Genomic DNA, 15,183 nt, shown 5'->3' with positions numbered 1-15,183 from the left:
AGTAGTGGGAACTACGTTGGACACTTGAGTAGGTAGAGCCAGGTCCTGCGCGACAGGCACAATGGGTCATATAACGCATTAGATAAAACTTATTTTGGGTGTGCAGGATAAATAAGACAACCTGACGGGTGTACACCGATCGCTACTGGTTCATTTTGTGTACGTAGATACATAAAACGTGCAAGAGGGAAACCATTATGTGCTTATGAGAGTTGATGGCAGCAGACCGTATTATTCGTTTCGGACCTCTTGATAAGTATGGAGGTGTGATTACACATGCCAATCACATCGCAATTACGGGCAGCATGGGGTTCACGCCTGAGCCTCAGGACGTGCGCTAGCAGCGCATGTCGTGTGTTTCAAGCGTAAACTTAGCGTCTCAATATCTAGGGATGTAATGGGAATATTGCGATGCAATCAACGCCATTGTGTATGTGCTTTGTCATGCTATGGATTGCTGAAGAAAAAATATAGGAGGTCCATTTAAAAAAAAACATAAGTTTGTGTTAAAAAAACACACATGCTTTCGTTTTAGAATGTTTCCAAATATGTACATTCATGGGCCCCAGCCCTACATTGATACCGGTGAAAGTCGTTTTCCAATAGCTGTTATTGTTCCAGAGATATTTTGGGTGGATAAAATAGCTGGGACACCCTATATATATATATATATATATATATATATATATATATATATATATATATATATATATATATATATATATATATAGGGTGTTACAAAAAGGTACGGCCAAACTTTCAGGAAACATTCCTCACACACAAATAAAAAAAAAGATGCTATGTGGACATGTGTCCGTAAACGCTTAATTTCAATGTTAGAGCTCATTTTAGTTTCGTCAGTATGTGCTGTACTTCCTCGATTCACCGCCAGTTGGCCCAATTGAAGGAAGGTAATGTTGACTTCGGTGCTTGTGTTGACATGCGACTCATTGCTCTACAGTACTAGCATCAAGCACATCAGTACGTAGCATAAACAGGTTAGTGTTCATCACGAACGTGGTTTTGCAGTCAGTGCAATGTTTACAAATGCGGAGTTGGCAGATGCCCATTTGATGTATGGATTAGCACGGGGCAATAGCCGTGGCGCGGTACGTTTGTATCGAGACACATTTCCAGAACGAAAGTGTCCCGACGGGCAGACGTTCGAAGCAATTGATCGGCGTCTTAGGGAGCATGGAATATTCCAGCCAATGACTCGCGACTGGGGAAGACCTAGAACGACGAGGACACCTGCAATGGAGGAGGCAATTCTTCGTGCAGTTGACGATAACCCTAATGTCAGCGTCAGAGAAGTTGCTGATGTACAAGGTAACGTTGCCCACGTCACTGTATGGAGAGTGCTACGGGAGAACCAGATGTTTCCGTACCATGTACAGCGTGTGCAGGCACTATCAGCACCTGATTGGCCTCCACAGGTACACTTCTGCGAATGGTTCATCCAACAATGTGTCAATCCTCATTTGAGTCCAAATGTTCTCTTTACGGATGAGGCTTCATTCCAACGTGATCAAATTGTAAATTTTCACAATCAACATGTGTGGGCTGACGAGAATCCGCACGCAACTGTGCAATCACGTCATCAACACAGATTTTCTGTGAACGTTTGGGCAGGCATTGTTGGTGATGTCTTGATTGGGCCCCATCTTCTTCCACCTACGCTCAATGGAGCACGTTATTATGATTTCATACGGGATACTCTACCTGTGCTGCTAGAACATGTGCCTTTACAAGTACGACACAACATGTGGTTCATGCACGATGGAGTTCCTGCACATTTCAGTCGAAGTGTTCGTACGCTTCTCAACAACAGATTCGGTGACCGATGGATTGGTAGAGGCGGACCAATTCCATGGCCTCCACGCTCTCCTGACCTCAACCCTCTTGACTTTCATTTATGGGGGCATTTGAAAGCTCTTGTCTACGCAACCCCGGTACCAAATGTAGAGACTCTTCGTGCTCGTATTGTGGACGGCTGTGATACAATACGCCATTCTCCAGGGCTGCGTCAGCGCATCAGGGATTCCATGCGACGGAGGGTGGATGCATGTATCCTCGCTAACGGAGGACATTTTGAACATTTCCTGTAACAAAGTGTTTGAAGTCACGCTGGTACGTTCTATTGCTGTGTGTTTCCATTCCATGATTAATGTGATTTGAAGAGGAGTAATAAAATGAGCTCTAACATGGAAAGTAAGCGTTTCCGGACACATGTCCACATAACATATTTTCTTTCTTTGTGTGTGAGGAATATTTCCTGAAAGTCTGGCCGTACCTTTTTGTAACACCCATATATATATATATATATATATATATATATATATATAGAGAGAGAGAGAGAGAGAGAGAGAGAGAGAGAGAGAGAGGGTGGTCCATTGATCGTGACCGGGCCTAATTTGTAATCGTTAGGTGACACAAAAGAAATCCGGTTGCACTGGGGGTGGCGGTGTGAATGGAATAACAAAATTTCCGATGTGAAGTAGCATACCAATTAAAAATAGTGTGCTATTTCTTCACATCGGCACTCTTCAAAAACAATTGCTGAAAATAACGAATGAAAATGTAAATGACAAGTTTGGCCTCTGCGGTGGGCGGAGACGTGTGAAGCCGTTCGCAGAAAAAAAAAAAAAAAAAAGAACAAGGAAGTCGAAATGAAGTGTTCCAGACAAATCTTGTATGTTGCGAAACCGAACGATGAAGCCATTGGACACATTTTATTGTGCCACTTACGTGCTGTTACCATTGTTAGTAAAGTGGTTATCGACAAGCGTGAACGTTCTTGCTCTAAGCGGGTTAAACAGGCTGCTAGCTTGTTGATGTGCAGAATACCTAATATTTAGTCAATAGTTAAATATACAGCCCTAAAACCGGCAGTATATTTACAGTGTGCAGCCGATATATTTACAGGCCGGTACGCCGACGTTTCTTCCGTCAATATATCGATGGCCGTTAACCAAAATTTTCAAAGTATCGCTATATTGGACTCTCGATATTTTTAAAAATATCAACAATCTTAAAGTTAGTCCGGCTGTTGATAGTCTGCAAACAATGATGTAAGGTGCACAGCGTGTCGGTAGGAGACCATTGCTTGTTCTAGAGTAGCAGGCGCAGATATGAAGCGGTTACGATACGCTTGGTGGGCGATACTGCGATGCTCCCCGTGGTGCTCAGAGGTGGTCAACTGGAACCTTGACAACGATTAAGCCTGCCCTCACGCTCCCATGCAACCCATCATCGGGCTGCCGTTACACGCGAATGCTCCACAAAGGTAGATGTTGCAACGATTCGAACAGCTGGCCAAATGGAGAGCCACAATGAGCCTCCTTTTAAATTCTGTTAGGTGCTGACAACATTGCCTCAAAGGAGTATCTGACATCTCCTCTTCCTTCAGTGATCAATCAACATCTGACACTATTCATGCCCACTATATTCCCTCCCAGGTCTGGTAACAATGCTAGTCTACTCTTGTAGCCGTTCTATGTGTCACAGAGGACTGCAACTCTAATCATTTACGTACCAGGCAATGATGTGCATATGTACGAAGTTACACTGACATCCAGCCATGTGTTCTACATCTACATCTACATTTATACTCCGCAAGCCACCCAACGGCGTGTGGCGGAGGGCACTTTACGTGCCACTGTCATTATCTCCCTTTCCTGTTGCAGTCGCGTATGGTTCGCGGGAAGAACGACTGCCGGAAAGCCTCCGTGCGCGCTCGAATCTCTCTAATTTCACATTCGTGATCTCCTCGGGAGTTATAAGTAGGGGGAAGCAATATATTCGATACCTCATCCAGAAACGCACCCTCTCGAAACCTGGACAGCAAGCTACACCGCGATGCAGAGCCCTTCTCTTGCAGAGTCTGCCACCTGAGTTTCCTAAACAACTCCGTAACGCTATCACGCTTACCAAATAATCCTGTGACGAAACCAACCGCTCTTCTTTGGATCTTCTCTATCTCCTCTGTCAACCTGACCTGGTACGGATCCCACACTGATGAGCAATATTCAAGTATAGGTCGAACGAGTGTTTTGTAAGCCACATCCTTTGTTGATGGACTACATTTTCTAAGGACTCTCCCAATGAATCTCAACCTGGCACTCGCCTTACCAACAATTACTTTTATATGATCACTGCAATTCAAATCGTTCCGCACGCATACTCCCAGATATTTCACAGAAGTAACTGCTACCAGTGTTTGTTCTGCTATCATATAATCATACAGTAAAGGATCCTTCTTTCTGTATATTCGCAATACATTACATTTGTCTACGTTAAGGGTCAGTTGCCAGTCCCTGCACCAAGTGCCTATCCGCTGCAGATCTTCCTGCATTTCGGTGCAATTTTCTAATGCTTCAACTTCTCTGTATACTACAGCATCATCCGCGAAAAGCCGCATGGAACTTCCGACACTATCTACTAGGTCATTTATATATATTGTGAAAAGCAATGGTCCCATAACACTCCCCTGTGGCACGCCAGAGGTTACTTTAACGTCTGTAGACGTCTCTCCATTGAGAACAACATGCTGTGTTCTGTTTGCTAAAAGCTCTTCAATCCAGCCACACAGCTGGTCTGGTATTCCGTAGGCTATTACTCTGTTTATCAGGCGACAGTGCGAAACTGTATCGAACCCTTCCGGAAGTCAAGGAAAATGGCATCTACCTGGGAGCCTGTATCTAATATTTTCTGGGTCTCATGAACAAATAAAGCGAGTTGGGTCTCACACGATCGCTGTTTCCGGAATCCATGTTGACTCCTACAGAGTAGATTCTGGGTTTCCAAAAGCGACATGCTACGCGAGCAAAAAACATGTTCTAAAATTCTACAACAGATCGATGTCAGAGATATAGGCCTATAGTTTTGTGTTCTGGGTGCTTCACTTTTTTTGTAAAGCGATGTAATTGCATATTGTTGTGGGATGTTTCCCCAGATACTTTGGAAAAACTAAATGGAATTTTTCTTATTGTTTTCTATTAATAAGAAAAATCTGTTATCTTCTCTCTCTTGCTATTTGATGTGTTTATGTTGGTGCAGAAACGTTTCAAGCCCTGAGTAACAGAGGACTTATTTGCACAGACACATTGCCTCTCTCCCGAAGAGGGACCCCGAGGGCAACAAGGTGATAGTGGTCAAGCTGGCGGACACCGACCCGCAGAAGTTCAACCACGCCGACGCCACCAAAGTGTTCCTCTTGGCGATGGACGCGAGCCTGCGGGAGGACGGCACGGTTCCCGGCTACCACTTCATATACGACACCGCTGGCCTCGCCATGGGACACCTGGCCAGGTGCAACTTCACCGTGCTGCGCAAGTACATGGTCTACGTGCAGGTGGGCACACGGACTGCCGCAGCAGGCCCAGCAGCATAGAATTCTAGTATTAACCGCCGCTCCGTAAATTAATATAGGAAATAAATTTCCTGAATAAGCCTGAGATAATTGAGGAGCCAAATATCTAACACAACCGGGCCCGGTTTTGATTTCATTTTCCCTTTTGAGCAGGCTGCTGTGGCCGAGCGGTTCTAGGCGCTTCAGTCCGGAACCGCGAGACTGCTATGGTCGCAGGTTCGAATCCTGCCTCGGGCATGGATGTGTGTGATGTCCTTAGGTTAGTTAGGTTTAAGTAGTTCTAAGTCTAGGGGACTGATGACCTCAGATGTTAAGTCCCATAGGGCTTAGAGGCATTTGAACCATTTTTTCCATTTTCAAATTTTTTTTCTGCTCTCTTTTATATCAAACAAATGGCTTTCACCAACGAAAACATGGTAAAAATAATAGTTCTGTCATATAAATGGGCAAAAGCAGAACCTGGACGGCTTTGATACTAACTACTTCATTTGTCCGCTTTTGAAACTAAACCAAAGTGTATCCACATGCTTCTTAGATTAGTTCCCACTATATTAAAAAATAGTTAAAAACTGAACGATAAAACTGAAACTTTTATTAACTGAAGCATCTAAAACAAAAAAAAATGTTGAATTAACATCAATTTTAGGACTGATTCTTCTTGAGTAAAAAAGATAAATACTTAACATGTTTCAAACATTTACAAAGAAACAGTAAAAAACCAACCAGATGAACTCACCACTAAATTCTTATCTTCTCCCGTATTCGTACATTTGCAATGTAATTCCTCTTCAAAAATAGCTCTGAGCACTATGGGACTTAACTGCTGAGGTCATCAGTCCCCTAGAACTTAGAACTACTTAAACCTAACTAACCTAAGGATATCACACACATCCAGGCCCGAGGCAGGATTCTAACCTGCGACCGTAGCTGTCGCGCTGTTCCAGACTGTAGCGCCTAGAACCGCTCGGCCACATCGGCCGGCTCTTCCTCTTCCTTCACACCAGAAGCTTCTTTTTGTGATGTTGCGATACCACTGCAGTCACTCTGTTTCACGTCATTTTTCACCGAAATGTTTCCCTACTAATGTTTTTACATCTTCAACATTTCTGGGATCCACAGAGCAAGATGGGTACCACGTACAGAGTCTTGTGTTATGATTGGCTACTGATGGAGTTGGTCACTTCTTCTGAAACAACATCTGCTTGGACTTGGCATTTTTGAACCAAAGACGTACTTATCAACGGCTTTTTAAACCATTTTCGTCCGTTTTAGGGTGCTAATTGAAGCTACCATCTGATTCACCACAGAAAATAATGTAAACAACATCAATATCAGAAAATCGAAAAAAATGGACTTGGCCGTCAGGTTACTATGCTCCTCATTTGTCTACATTTTCTGAATAAGACAGTCTCCTCCTCTTCCTCCTTCTTCTCCTCCTCAAGTGCCTCGTCCTCAAAACAATCTGGCAATTAGTAGCAAGATCTGTTGTTTGCTTATGGATTTTATGAACAGCGACTGTGCGCTCCATCCAAAGCACTTTCCTCAGTTCTTTCGCCAGGATAACCCTCTTTGCCCTGGGCCACGTCTGCTATCAATCTTTCCTTTAAGTATTAGCTGCAACAAGTTGTATCTGTTGTTGCGCATTATATGGTCACAATATTTATATTTTCTTACCTTGACAGTATCGATAATTTCTAACTCTTAATTGATACGCCGCGGTACCGCTGCATTTGAAACTTCATCTATCCATTGTATCCTTAATATCCTTGGATACGTCCAAATTTCAGATGCCTCCAGTTGCTTACCTAATACTGCAGTAATTGTCCATTACTCAACTCCATAGAGTAGGATGGTGAACACGTAGCATCGAAGTAGTCGAGTGCGAAGTGTAGTACTTAGTTCACGGCTAGTCAGAACTTCCTACGTTTCCTGGAAAAAAATACTGGCTTGTTCAACTATGCAGCGAATTTCGTGAGAACACTCCCAGTTTTCTTTGCTTGGACACCAAAAATATTCGTATTATTATTACAGAGAGTAAAAATGCCGTGAATTTCATCCCGGTTTCTGCTCACAGATATCTACGCGTATTTTGTCTTCTTGACGTTCAAACGTAATTCTTTTCAGTAACAGTGCTTAGTAGTTCTTGCGGATTCTCAGGTTACAATTAAGACAGTGTCATCAGCATATCTAATGTTATTGTTGATAGTTCCATTAACCATCACTCCTTCATACTTCCATCAAGAGCATCGCGGAAAATTTTTTCAGGATAGGTGCTGTAAGGTAATGGAGAGACAGTGCAACCATGGCGAACTCCATTCACAATCGAAATTTCTTCTGAAAGCTGACCATCGACACATACACTGGGTTGCTTAATAGAAGGCTTTAAAAAAAGTTCTCCAGATTTTAATAGGTGGCAGTATGGTCCAAAACAAGAAAAAGTCCAGGAAACATGGGCTCTAAAATGGGTACCTTAAGAGCTATGGTCGCTTGTTCATATTCGCTGTTGTGAAACATATCTCTTCTGCTGCAGGCTCTTTGCTATGACGAATGACCTACAGAATGCAGTAAACAAATGAATGAACAAATGAGCAAGCGTTACTCTGTTACTGTGAAACAGCGAGGCGTCTAATGTAATCTGCATACTTACGACCTGCACTTGAGCCATCGCTAAAGATGATGTTCGGTGTGGAGTCCATTCACAGTGAGGCGTTCTTTTGATCGATATATCTTAAAAATGGTTCAAATGGCTCTGAGCACTATGGGACTTAACTTCTGAGGTCATCAGTCCCCTAGAACTTAGAACTACCTAAACCTAACTAACCTAAGGACATCACACATATCCATGCCCGAGGCAGGATTCGAACCTGCGACTGTAGCTGTCGCGCGGTTCCAGACTGTAGTGCCTAGAACCGCTCGGCCACTCCGGCCGGCGATATCTCTTAAAAACTCCGGATTGTTCACAGATGCGCTGCGTCTTTGATGAAGCGTTCCTGTAGTGTTTCTACATTATCAATGGGGCTTGCATACACCGGGAATTTCAGATGTGGCCACAACCAAAAGATTCGAGGGATTAAGATCTGGATACGACCTGACCGAAGTACTTGACTTCTCCAATCAATCCATTGCCCATTAAATGTCAGTGTGAGATGTTCTCTGACATTGCGGAGAAAATGGGTTGATGCTCTATCATTCTAGAATCACATCCCAGGAGCTTTTGGAATGCAACAATGAATATCAAAACAGCATGGGCAACTAAAACAAGCAGAAAGACTTATATTTTCAGCAAACTAGACAGAGAAACAATGGTGTCATACGTTAATAAGGAACTTGAAACTTTTAGCCCAGGATAGGAGCAGGTAGAGAACTAAGGTGCAAGTTTAAAAGAATAGTTGACCATGTACTGGATAGATATGTACCCAGTAAGACAATTCACAATGGGAGATATTCTCCATGGTATACAATTACTGTAAACAAACTTCTAAAGAAACAGAGATTACTGCGAGAATTTCGGGTGTGCCCACAACCAAAAGATTCGAGGGATTAAGATCTGGGAAACGACCTGACCGAAGTACTTGACCTCTCCAATCAATCCATTGCCCATTAAATGTCAGTGTGAGATGTTCTTTGACATTGCGGAGAAAATGGGCTGATGCTCTATCATTCTAGAACCGCGTCCCAGGACCATAGAGAGATGCTGAATAAAACGCGTTTGCAGTCAAGGGAGCAACGCGTGAAGCCTTCAGTGACTACCTTAGCATCATATTGTTAAACGATCTTCCACGAAACCCAAATGAATCCTGGTCATATGTAAAGGCTGTTTGTGGCATCAATATAGACGTCCAAACACTCATGAATGAGGCTGGAACTGAAACTAAGGGCAGCAAATCAAAACCTTAACGGTGTTTTAAAATTTTTCTGCACGAAGGAAAACCCAGGAGTATTACTCCTACTAAATTCTCGTATCACTGAAAACATGAGTGAAATAGATGTTAGTGTTAGTGGCGCTGAGAAACAGCTGAAGTCGTTAAAACTGACTAAAGCCCCAGGGCCCGATGGAATCCCTATCAGATTCTATTTCGAATTTGGCGCTGAGTTAACGCTTCTGTTAACTATAATCTGTCGTAGAACAGTCGAACAAAAACTTCGGTCCAGTAGTCAGAAGAAAGCGCAGGTCACACATGTCCACATTTTATCCACAAATTTTCTGCTGGGATCGCCAAGTTCCCTATCGGCGAGGTACATGCAATGCCTTTCACGTGACTCGACAGGAAGAAATCTGTAGAGATTACGCCCGCAGATCTCGGTGGCCGCTTAGTTGGTCCTCCTTCTACCCATCACTGTGAAAATGATCCGTCCTGAAGTGACGAGCATGTAAACTCTAGTGTGGTGGTGCACCATCCTGATGGAAGATCGCGTTTGGCGGAAGGGGAAGAAGCTCAGAGACAGCAAATTCCTCAGGCGTGTCCAGATAAACGGTTCGTGTTACAGTTCGTTCGTTGAAGAAAACTGATCCAACTTTACTGTCTTTCAACAGCGCACAATATCATTTACCTTTTCTCCGTATCTGAAATGCTCCCGAAAGCCGTGTGTGTTTTCTGAATCCCAGATGCCAATGCTGTGTCGGTTAACTTAACCACGTTTCTGAAAGGTAGCTTCGTCAGAAAAAACGAAATTTCCTAGATAGTTTTGATTTTGCAGGATTAGGTCCAACGGTTCGATAACAAATTCGTGTACCCGCATCTCGTGGTCGTGCGGTAGCGTTCTCGCTTCCCACGCCCGGGTTCCCGGGTTCGATTCCCGGCGGGGTCAGGGATTTTCTCTGCCTCGTGATGGCTGGATGTTGTGTGCTGTCCTTAGGTTAGTTAGGTTTAAGTAGTTCTAAGTTCTAGGGGACTTATGACCACAGCAGTTGAGTCCCATAGTGCTCAGAGCCATTTGAACCATTTTTGAACAAATTCGTGGCAAAGCTACAAGTCGTTTCGCTTCAATGCTTGAACAATTTGAACTTTGTAAGCGTGCAAGCGAAGACGTACATACAGCAACTCATGATTCTTGAGCGAGGTGCTCAGCGAACCGATTTGGATGGTCTCCATTGGAAGGTCTTTCTCATCTGCTCTACCATTTCATCAGATACGCGCTTTCTGTGAGAACCTGACCCTCTTCTTACGATCACAGTGGCTAGGAACTTGTCACGCCAAGCCATAATCGTCTTAATGCCCGGTGGCTCACGTCGGAAATCTCTATGGACAGCAATGGGCTCTCTTTTGAGACGTACGAGGGCTATCCACAAAGTACATTACGTTTTGGAATTAAAAATAAATAAAGTATTGGAAATTTTTTTTATGATATACAGATGAAAGCCACACTTAAATACTACTTTTCTACATAGTTGCCATTTAAATTAAGGCACTTATCGTAGCGATGGACGAGCTTGGAAATTCCTTCGTCGTAAAATTCTGCCGCCTGCGCCTTCAACCACGTGGTTACCTCTTCTTGAAGCTGTGCGTCGTCATCAAAACGCTGCATAGCCAACCACTTCTTCATTGCTGGGAATAAGTGGAAGTCGCTCGGTGCCAGGTCGGGACTGTACGGTGGATGAGGAAACAACTCCCACTTAAAAGATTTGAGAACTTCACGAGTGGCATTTGCCGTGTGGGCCCGGGCGTTGTCGTGAATCAGCAAGATCTTTGAGCCCAACTTTCCCCTGCGCTTGTTTTGTATTGCTCTTCTGAGGTTGTGCAGAGTTTAGCAATACCTTTGAGAGTTTATTGTAGTGCCTCTTTCCAGGAAATCCACAAAAATCACACCTTTTCTGTCCCAAAAGACAGTCATTACATGGTTGAAGGCGCAGGCGGCCGAATTTAACGACAAAGGAATTTCCAAGCTCGTCCATCGCTACGGTAAGTGCCTTAATTTAAATGGCAACTATGTGGAAAAGTAGTATTTAAGTGTGGCTTTCATCTGTATATAATAAAAAAAATTTTCAATACTTTATTTATTTTTAATTCCAAAACGTAATGTACTTTGTGGATAGCCCTCGTAGTATTTTCTGGTTATTATTTATCACCTGAAACAAAAGCGAGGAATCGTTCAGGAAAAAAGCCATACACAAAACTTTTTGTTTTGCTTTACATGACGCCGCAAACCGCAATTATGTATGTCTCGTAGCTTTTTTAAATTTCATTTTGAAAATCAGGGAGGTTTCACGTCGAAACCCTGTACTGCTATGGACCGCCAAAAAGTACAATCTAACCCCGTAATAAAAAGAAGAATTTAAAAAGGGAAGTGTCAAAGAAAATTTCTTTAATCTTTTATTTCATCAGTTACTTAAATCATAACTTGTATAATAAAATTTTTTACAATTAAATAATAAACCTTAAAATCTGTGTTATAGGCTTGTAATTCACAAATTTCTCCAAAATGCTGTTTTTCAAACTTAAACGTTTCATGGTAGAGCCCTTCTCCATAGACTCAACCTAGGGTTCTAAATATGGCGCTGCTACCATAGTAAATTGACTGATTCGTGGAAATAAAATCAGTGTTCAGATACATCAGGGAAGGCCGTGCAATAATGCAATTTTTCGCTTAAATGAAAATTTCTGAAGTATATTTAGTCTACTGCAAAACTGTTTAATGTAGTTATAACAGGGTAACAGGTATAAGTGCAGATATTGCTGTTGCTGACTGATGGCGGTGTATTGATCAACATCACTTCAGTATTTACTTCATTTGATGACTAATAATTGCAGCTGAGAGGAATAGTATATTTTTAGATTGATGAGTTCCTCTAAGTACATGTGGCAAGAGCAAGACATTAATGTTTACGAGTGTTTTCCCCGAGGCAGCAGGTCGGGTGTTGAAGTATGGACATGTGGATACAAAATGGTTAACTTACACTAACCGGTGTAGTCCACTTAGTGGTACAGTTACGACCGTGCAGAAAACATCCGGTCATAAAGTTTGTGGTGTATTTGTAGGAAGACCGTTCGATGCAGAGAAAAGACAAAATATCTACATCTACATATATACTCCGCTAGCCACCAATCGGTGTGTGGCGGAGGGCACAATTCGCACCAAAGTCATATTCCCCCCTCCGTCCCCCACCTCTCTGTTCCACTCGCGGATCGCGCGAGGGACAAACGACTGTCTGATCGCCCCAGTACGAGCTCTTATTTCCCTTATCTTTGAATGATGATCATTACGCGATTTGAAAGTTGCTGGTAATAATATGTGCTCTACATCCTCGGTGAAGATTGGATTTCGGAATTTAGTGAGCAGCCCCTTCTGTTTAGCGCGTCGTCTATCTGCAAGTGTGTCCCACTTCAAACTTTCTATGAGATCTGTAACGCTCTCGCGATGGCTAAATGTACCAGTCACGAATCTTGCCGCTCTTCTTTGGACCTTCTCAATGTCTTGAATCAGACCCAATTGGTAAGGGTCCCATACAGACGAACAATACTCTAAGACTGGACGAACTAACGTATTGTAAGCTATTTCCTTTGTTGAAGGGCTGCATCGCTTCAGGATTCTACCAATAAACCGCAATCTAGAGTTCGCCTTATCCGTTACTTGTGTAATCTGATCATTCCATTTGAGATCATTTCGAATAGTCACACTCAGATACTTGACTGATGTTACCGCTTCCAAAGACTGATCATTTATTTTGTACTCATACATTAATGGGGATTTTCGCCTTGTTATACGCAGCAGGTTACACTTACTAATATTGAGAGATAACTGCCAGTCATTACACCACGCATTTATTTTCTGCAAATCCTCATTGATTTGTTCACTTATACTGCACTTATACTCGTTACACTTTATATATTCTGGAAGATGTTGCTTCCTGCTGTAGATTGAAAACAAAAAGTATTAAGTGTCTTCATTTTTAATTTTAGGAAGGTCTTCGGATTAGAATGAAGAGCGTCAACACGATCAATATGAGTGCCGTGGCAGACAAAGTTATGGGCGTCGTGAAGCCTTTAATGAAGAAAGAGCTGATGGACCACGTAAGATCAGAAAAAGAACTAGCTGCATATTCCTAACAATAATGTACGATGGTTTATTTTTCTTTGCTGAGGTAGTAATATTTCTTTCTTTCAGATGTACTTTTATTCTACTGACTTGGAAACTCTGTACTCGCGAATACCGAGAAGTATTCTACCCAAAGATTTCGGAGGAGAAGAGGCGACCATGGCAGAACTGTCAGGTGAGTATCAGAACGCTGTCTGGAGTTGACGCAGTCTCAGTTAATGCGTTTACGGTGAAATTGTGCTTTCTTGTTACAGAAGTGCTGAAAGCTAAGGTCGAGGCTAACCGCGACTGGTACATAGAAACTGAGACGTGGAAATCTGACGAGTCTAAGCGAGCGGGCAAGTCAGTAAGCGCTGGAGAACTGTTTGGCGTGGAAGGAAGCTTCAAAAAGCTCGACATCGACTGAAGATCAGTGCCACGCGTTCAACTGATGACTGAAAACTGTGTACTACGAATGTTGACAGATTTAAGTTTCATTTATTTCCGTAAGCATTATTCGGAGGCAGCTATAACAAATCCAACATCCTTAAGTCGCCTCAGCTCCGAGAGTCGTTGCGGAACGACTCTGCCAGGGTGAAACTGGTCAGTGATAATGTTGCATTGAGTCCTGTTACCTTCCTCTTCCTTTATGCCAACAACAAAGGCTTACGACTTTCCTGAAAAGTTTCCTGCCAGGGATGTTTTGTGTCTCCATGCAAGGGATAGGTACCATAAAGTTTTAATAATCACATCAAAAAAATAAAGTTTCAGAATTGTTTGTTTGCAGTGACATGTCTGCGGTCTTGGTAGACATTCCACTCCATAGTACCGCAGCATGCCGCTAAGAGGACCAGAGCAAAATGGCACAACTCATTCGTGGAGTGGATTATCGTGCGCTAAATCATTTTCGGCGGCAGCGAGAATGGAGCACACTGTGTCAGACCAATCCAGACGACTAAAGACTGGACAGCCTGATTCACCTGCAACGTTTCCCGCGCGATGCTCCACACTAACAATAGGCAGCACCGTTTTATTTAGGACCCTCTAGGGGGAGCTGCAATGTTGTGGCGCAGTGATTTCAACGTGTAGCGGGATCGCGAAATATACTTATGCAAACAAAAACTTAATTACACAACTTTATTTTTTCGAAATGATAATTAAAACTCTATGGCTACCCGTTGTAAAGTCGGAAAAATATGAAGTTAATAAGTCATTGTCTTCAGTCGTAAATCATTTTGATGTGAAAAATCAATATCATCTCTTCTGTAGGCAATTCATGTAGTGTAAACTTATTCTTGTTTTGATTTCTATACAAAATTTGTGGAACGTAAGATTTTTTACTTTAAATGACCATTAGTGTCGGTCATTGCAGTTGTTAATGTTGATAATTATACCAATAAATTTATTTTAATATTAGTAGTTTTATTTGTGTAGTTTCCCTTACGACTCAGGCAATATTGTACGTTTTTGGAGTTCCATCGCCACGCGGAATGGCCGCGCGGTTAGAGGCGCCATGTCACTGATTGCGCGGCCTCTTCCGCCAGAGGTTCGAGTCCTCCCTCGGGCATGGGTGTGAGTGTTGTCCTTAGCGTTAAGTTAGTTTAAGTAGTGTGTAAATCTAGGGACCGATGACCTCAGCAGTTTGGTTCCTTCGGCATTAACACACATTTGAACATTTTTTGAGTTCCATCACTCAATCCATATAAACGGAACCCTTATAGGATGGTTTTTTGTCCGTCCATTTGCCTATCTGTCCTGTCTGTTTGTCTGTCAGTCTGCCTCCCTGGCTAACTGACTGT

General features: G+C 42.8%; 1 protein-coding gene across 1 annotated transcript in view; it reads left to right on the top strand.

Annotated features, from left to right (window-relative positions):
* Positions 1-14,800, top strand: part of LOC126203185 (alpha-tocopherol transfer protein-like) — a 131,365-nt gene extending 116,565 nt beyond the window's left edge. The window contains exons 4-7 of the mRNA XM_049937427.1: positions 5,101-5,353; positions 13,270-13,380; positions 13,475-13,580; positions 13,660-14,800. Of these exons, the coding sequence (XP_049793384.1) occupies positions 5,101-5,353; positions 13,270-13,380; positions 13,475-13,580; positions 13,660-13,811 (622 nt within the window). The 3' untranslated portion in view covers positions 13,812-14,800. The remainder of the gene's footprint in view (positions 1-5,100; positions 5,354-13,269; positions 13,381-13,474; positions 13,581-13,659) is intronic.
* The last annotated feature ends 383 nt before the right edge of the window (positions 14,801-15,183 follow it).

Source organism: Schistocerca nitens, chromosome 9 (assembly GCF_023898315.1).
Source record: "Schistocerca nitens isolate TAMUIC-IGC-003100 chromosome 9, iqSchNite1.1, whole genome shotgun sequence".
Classification (NCBI taxonomy): Eukaryota; Metazoa; Arthropoda; class Insecta; order Orthoptera; family Acrididae; genus Schistocerca; species Schistocerca nitens.
The sequence above is the reverse complement of the archived record's forward strand: the minus strand, read 5'-3'. Positions and strand labels throughout refer to the sequence as shown.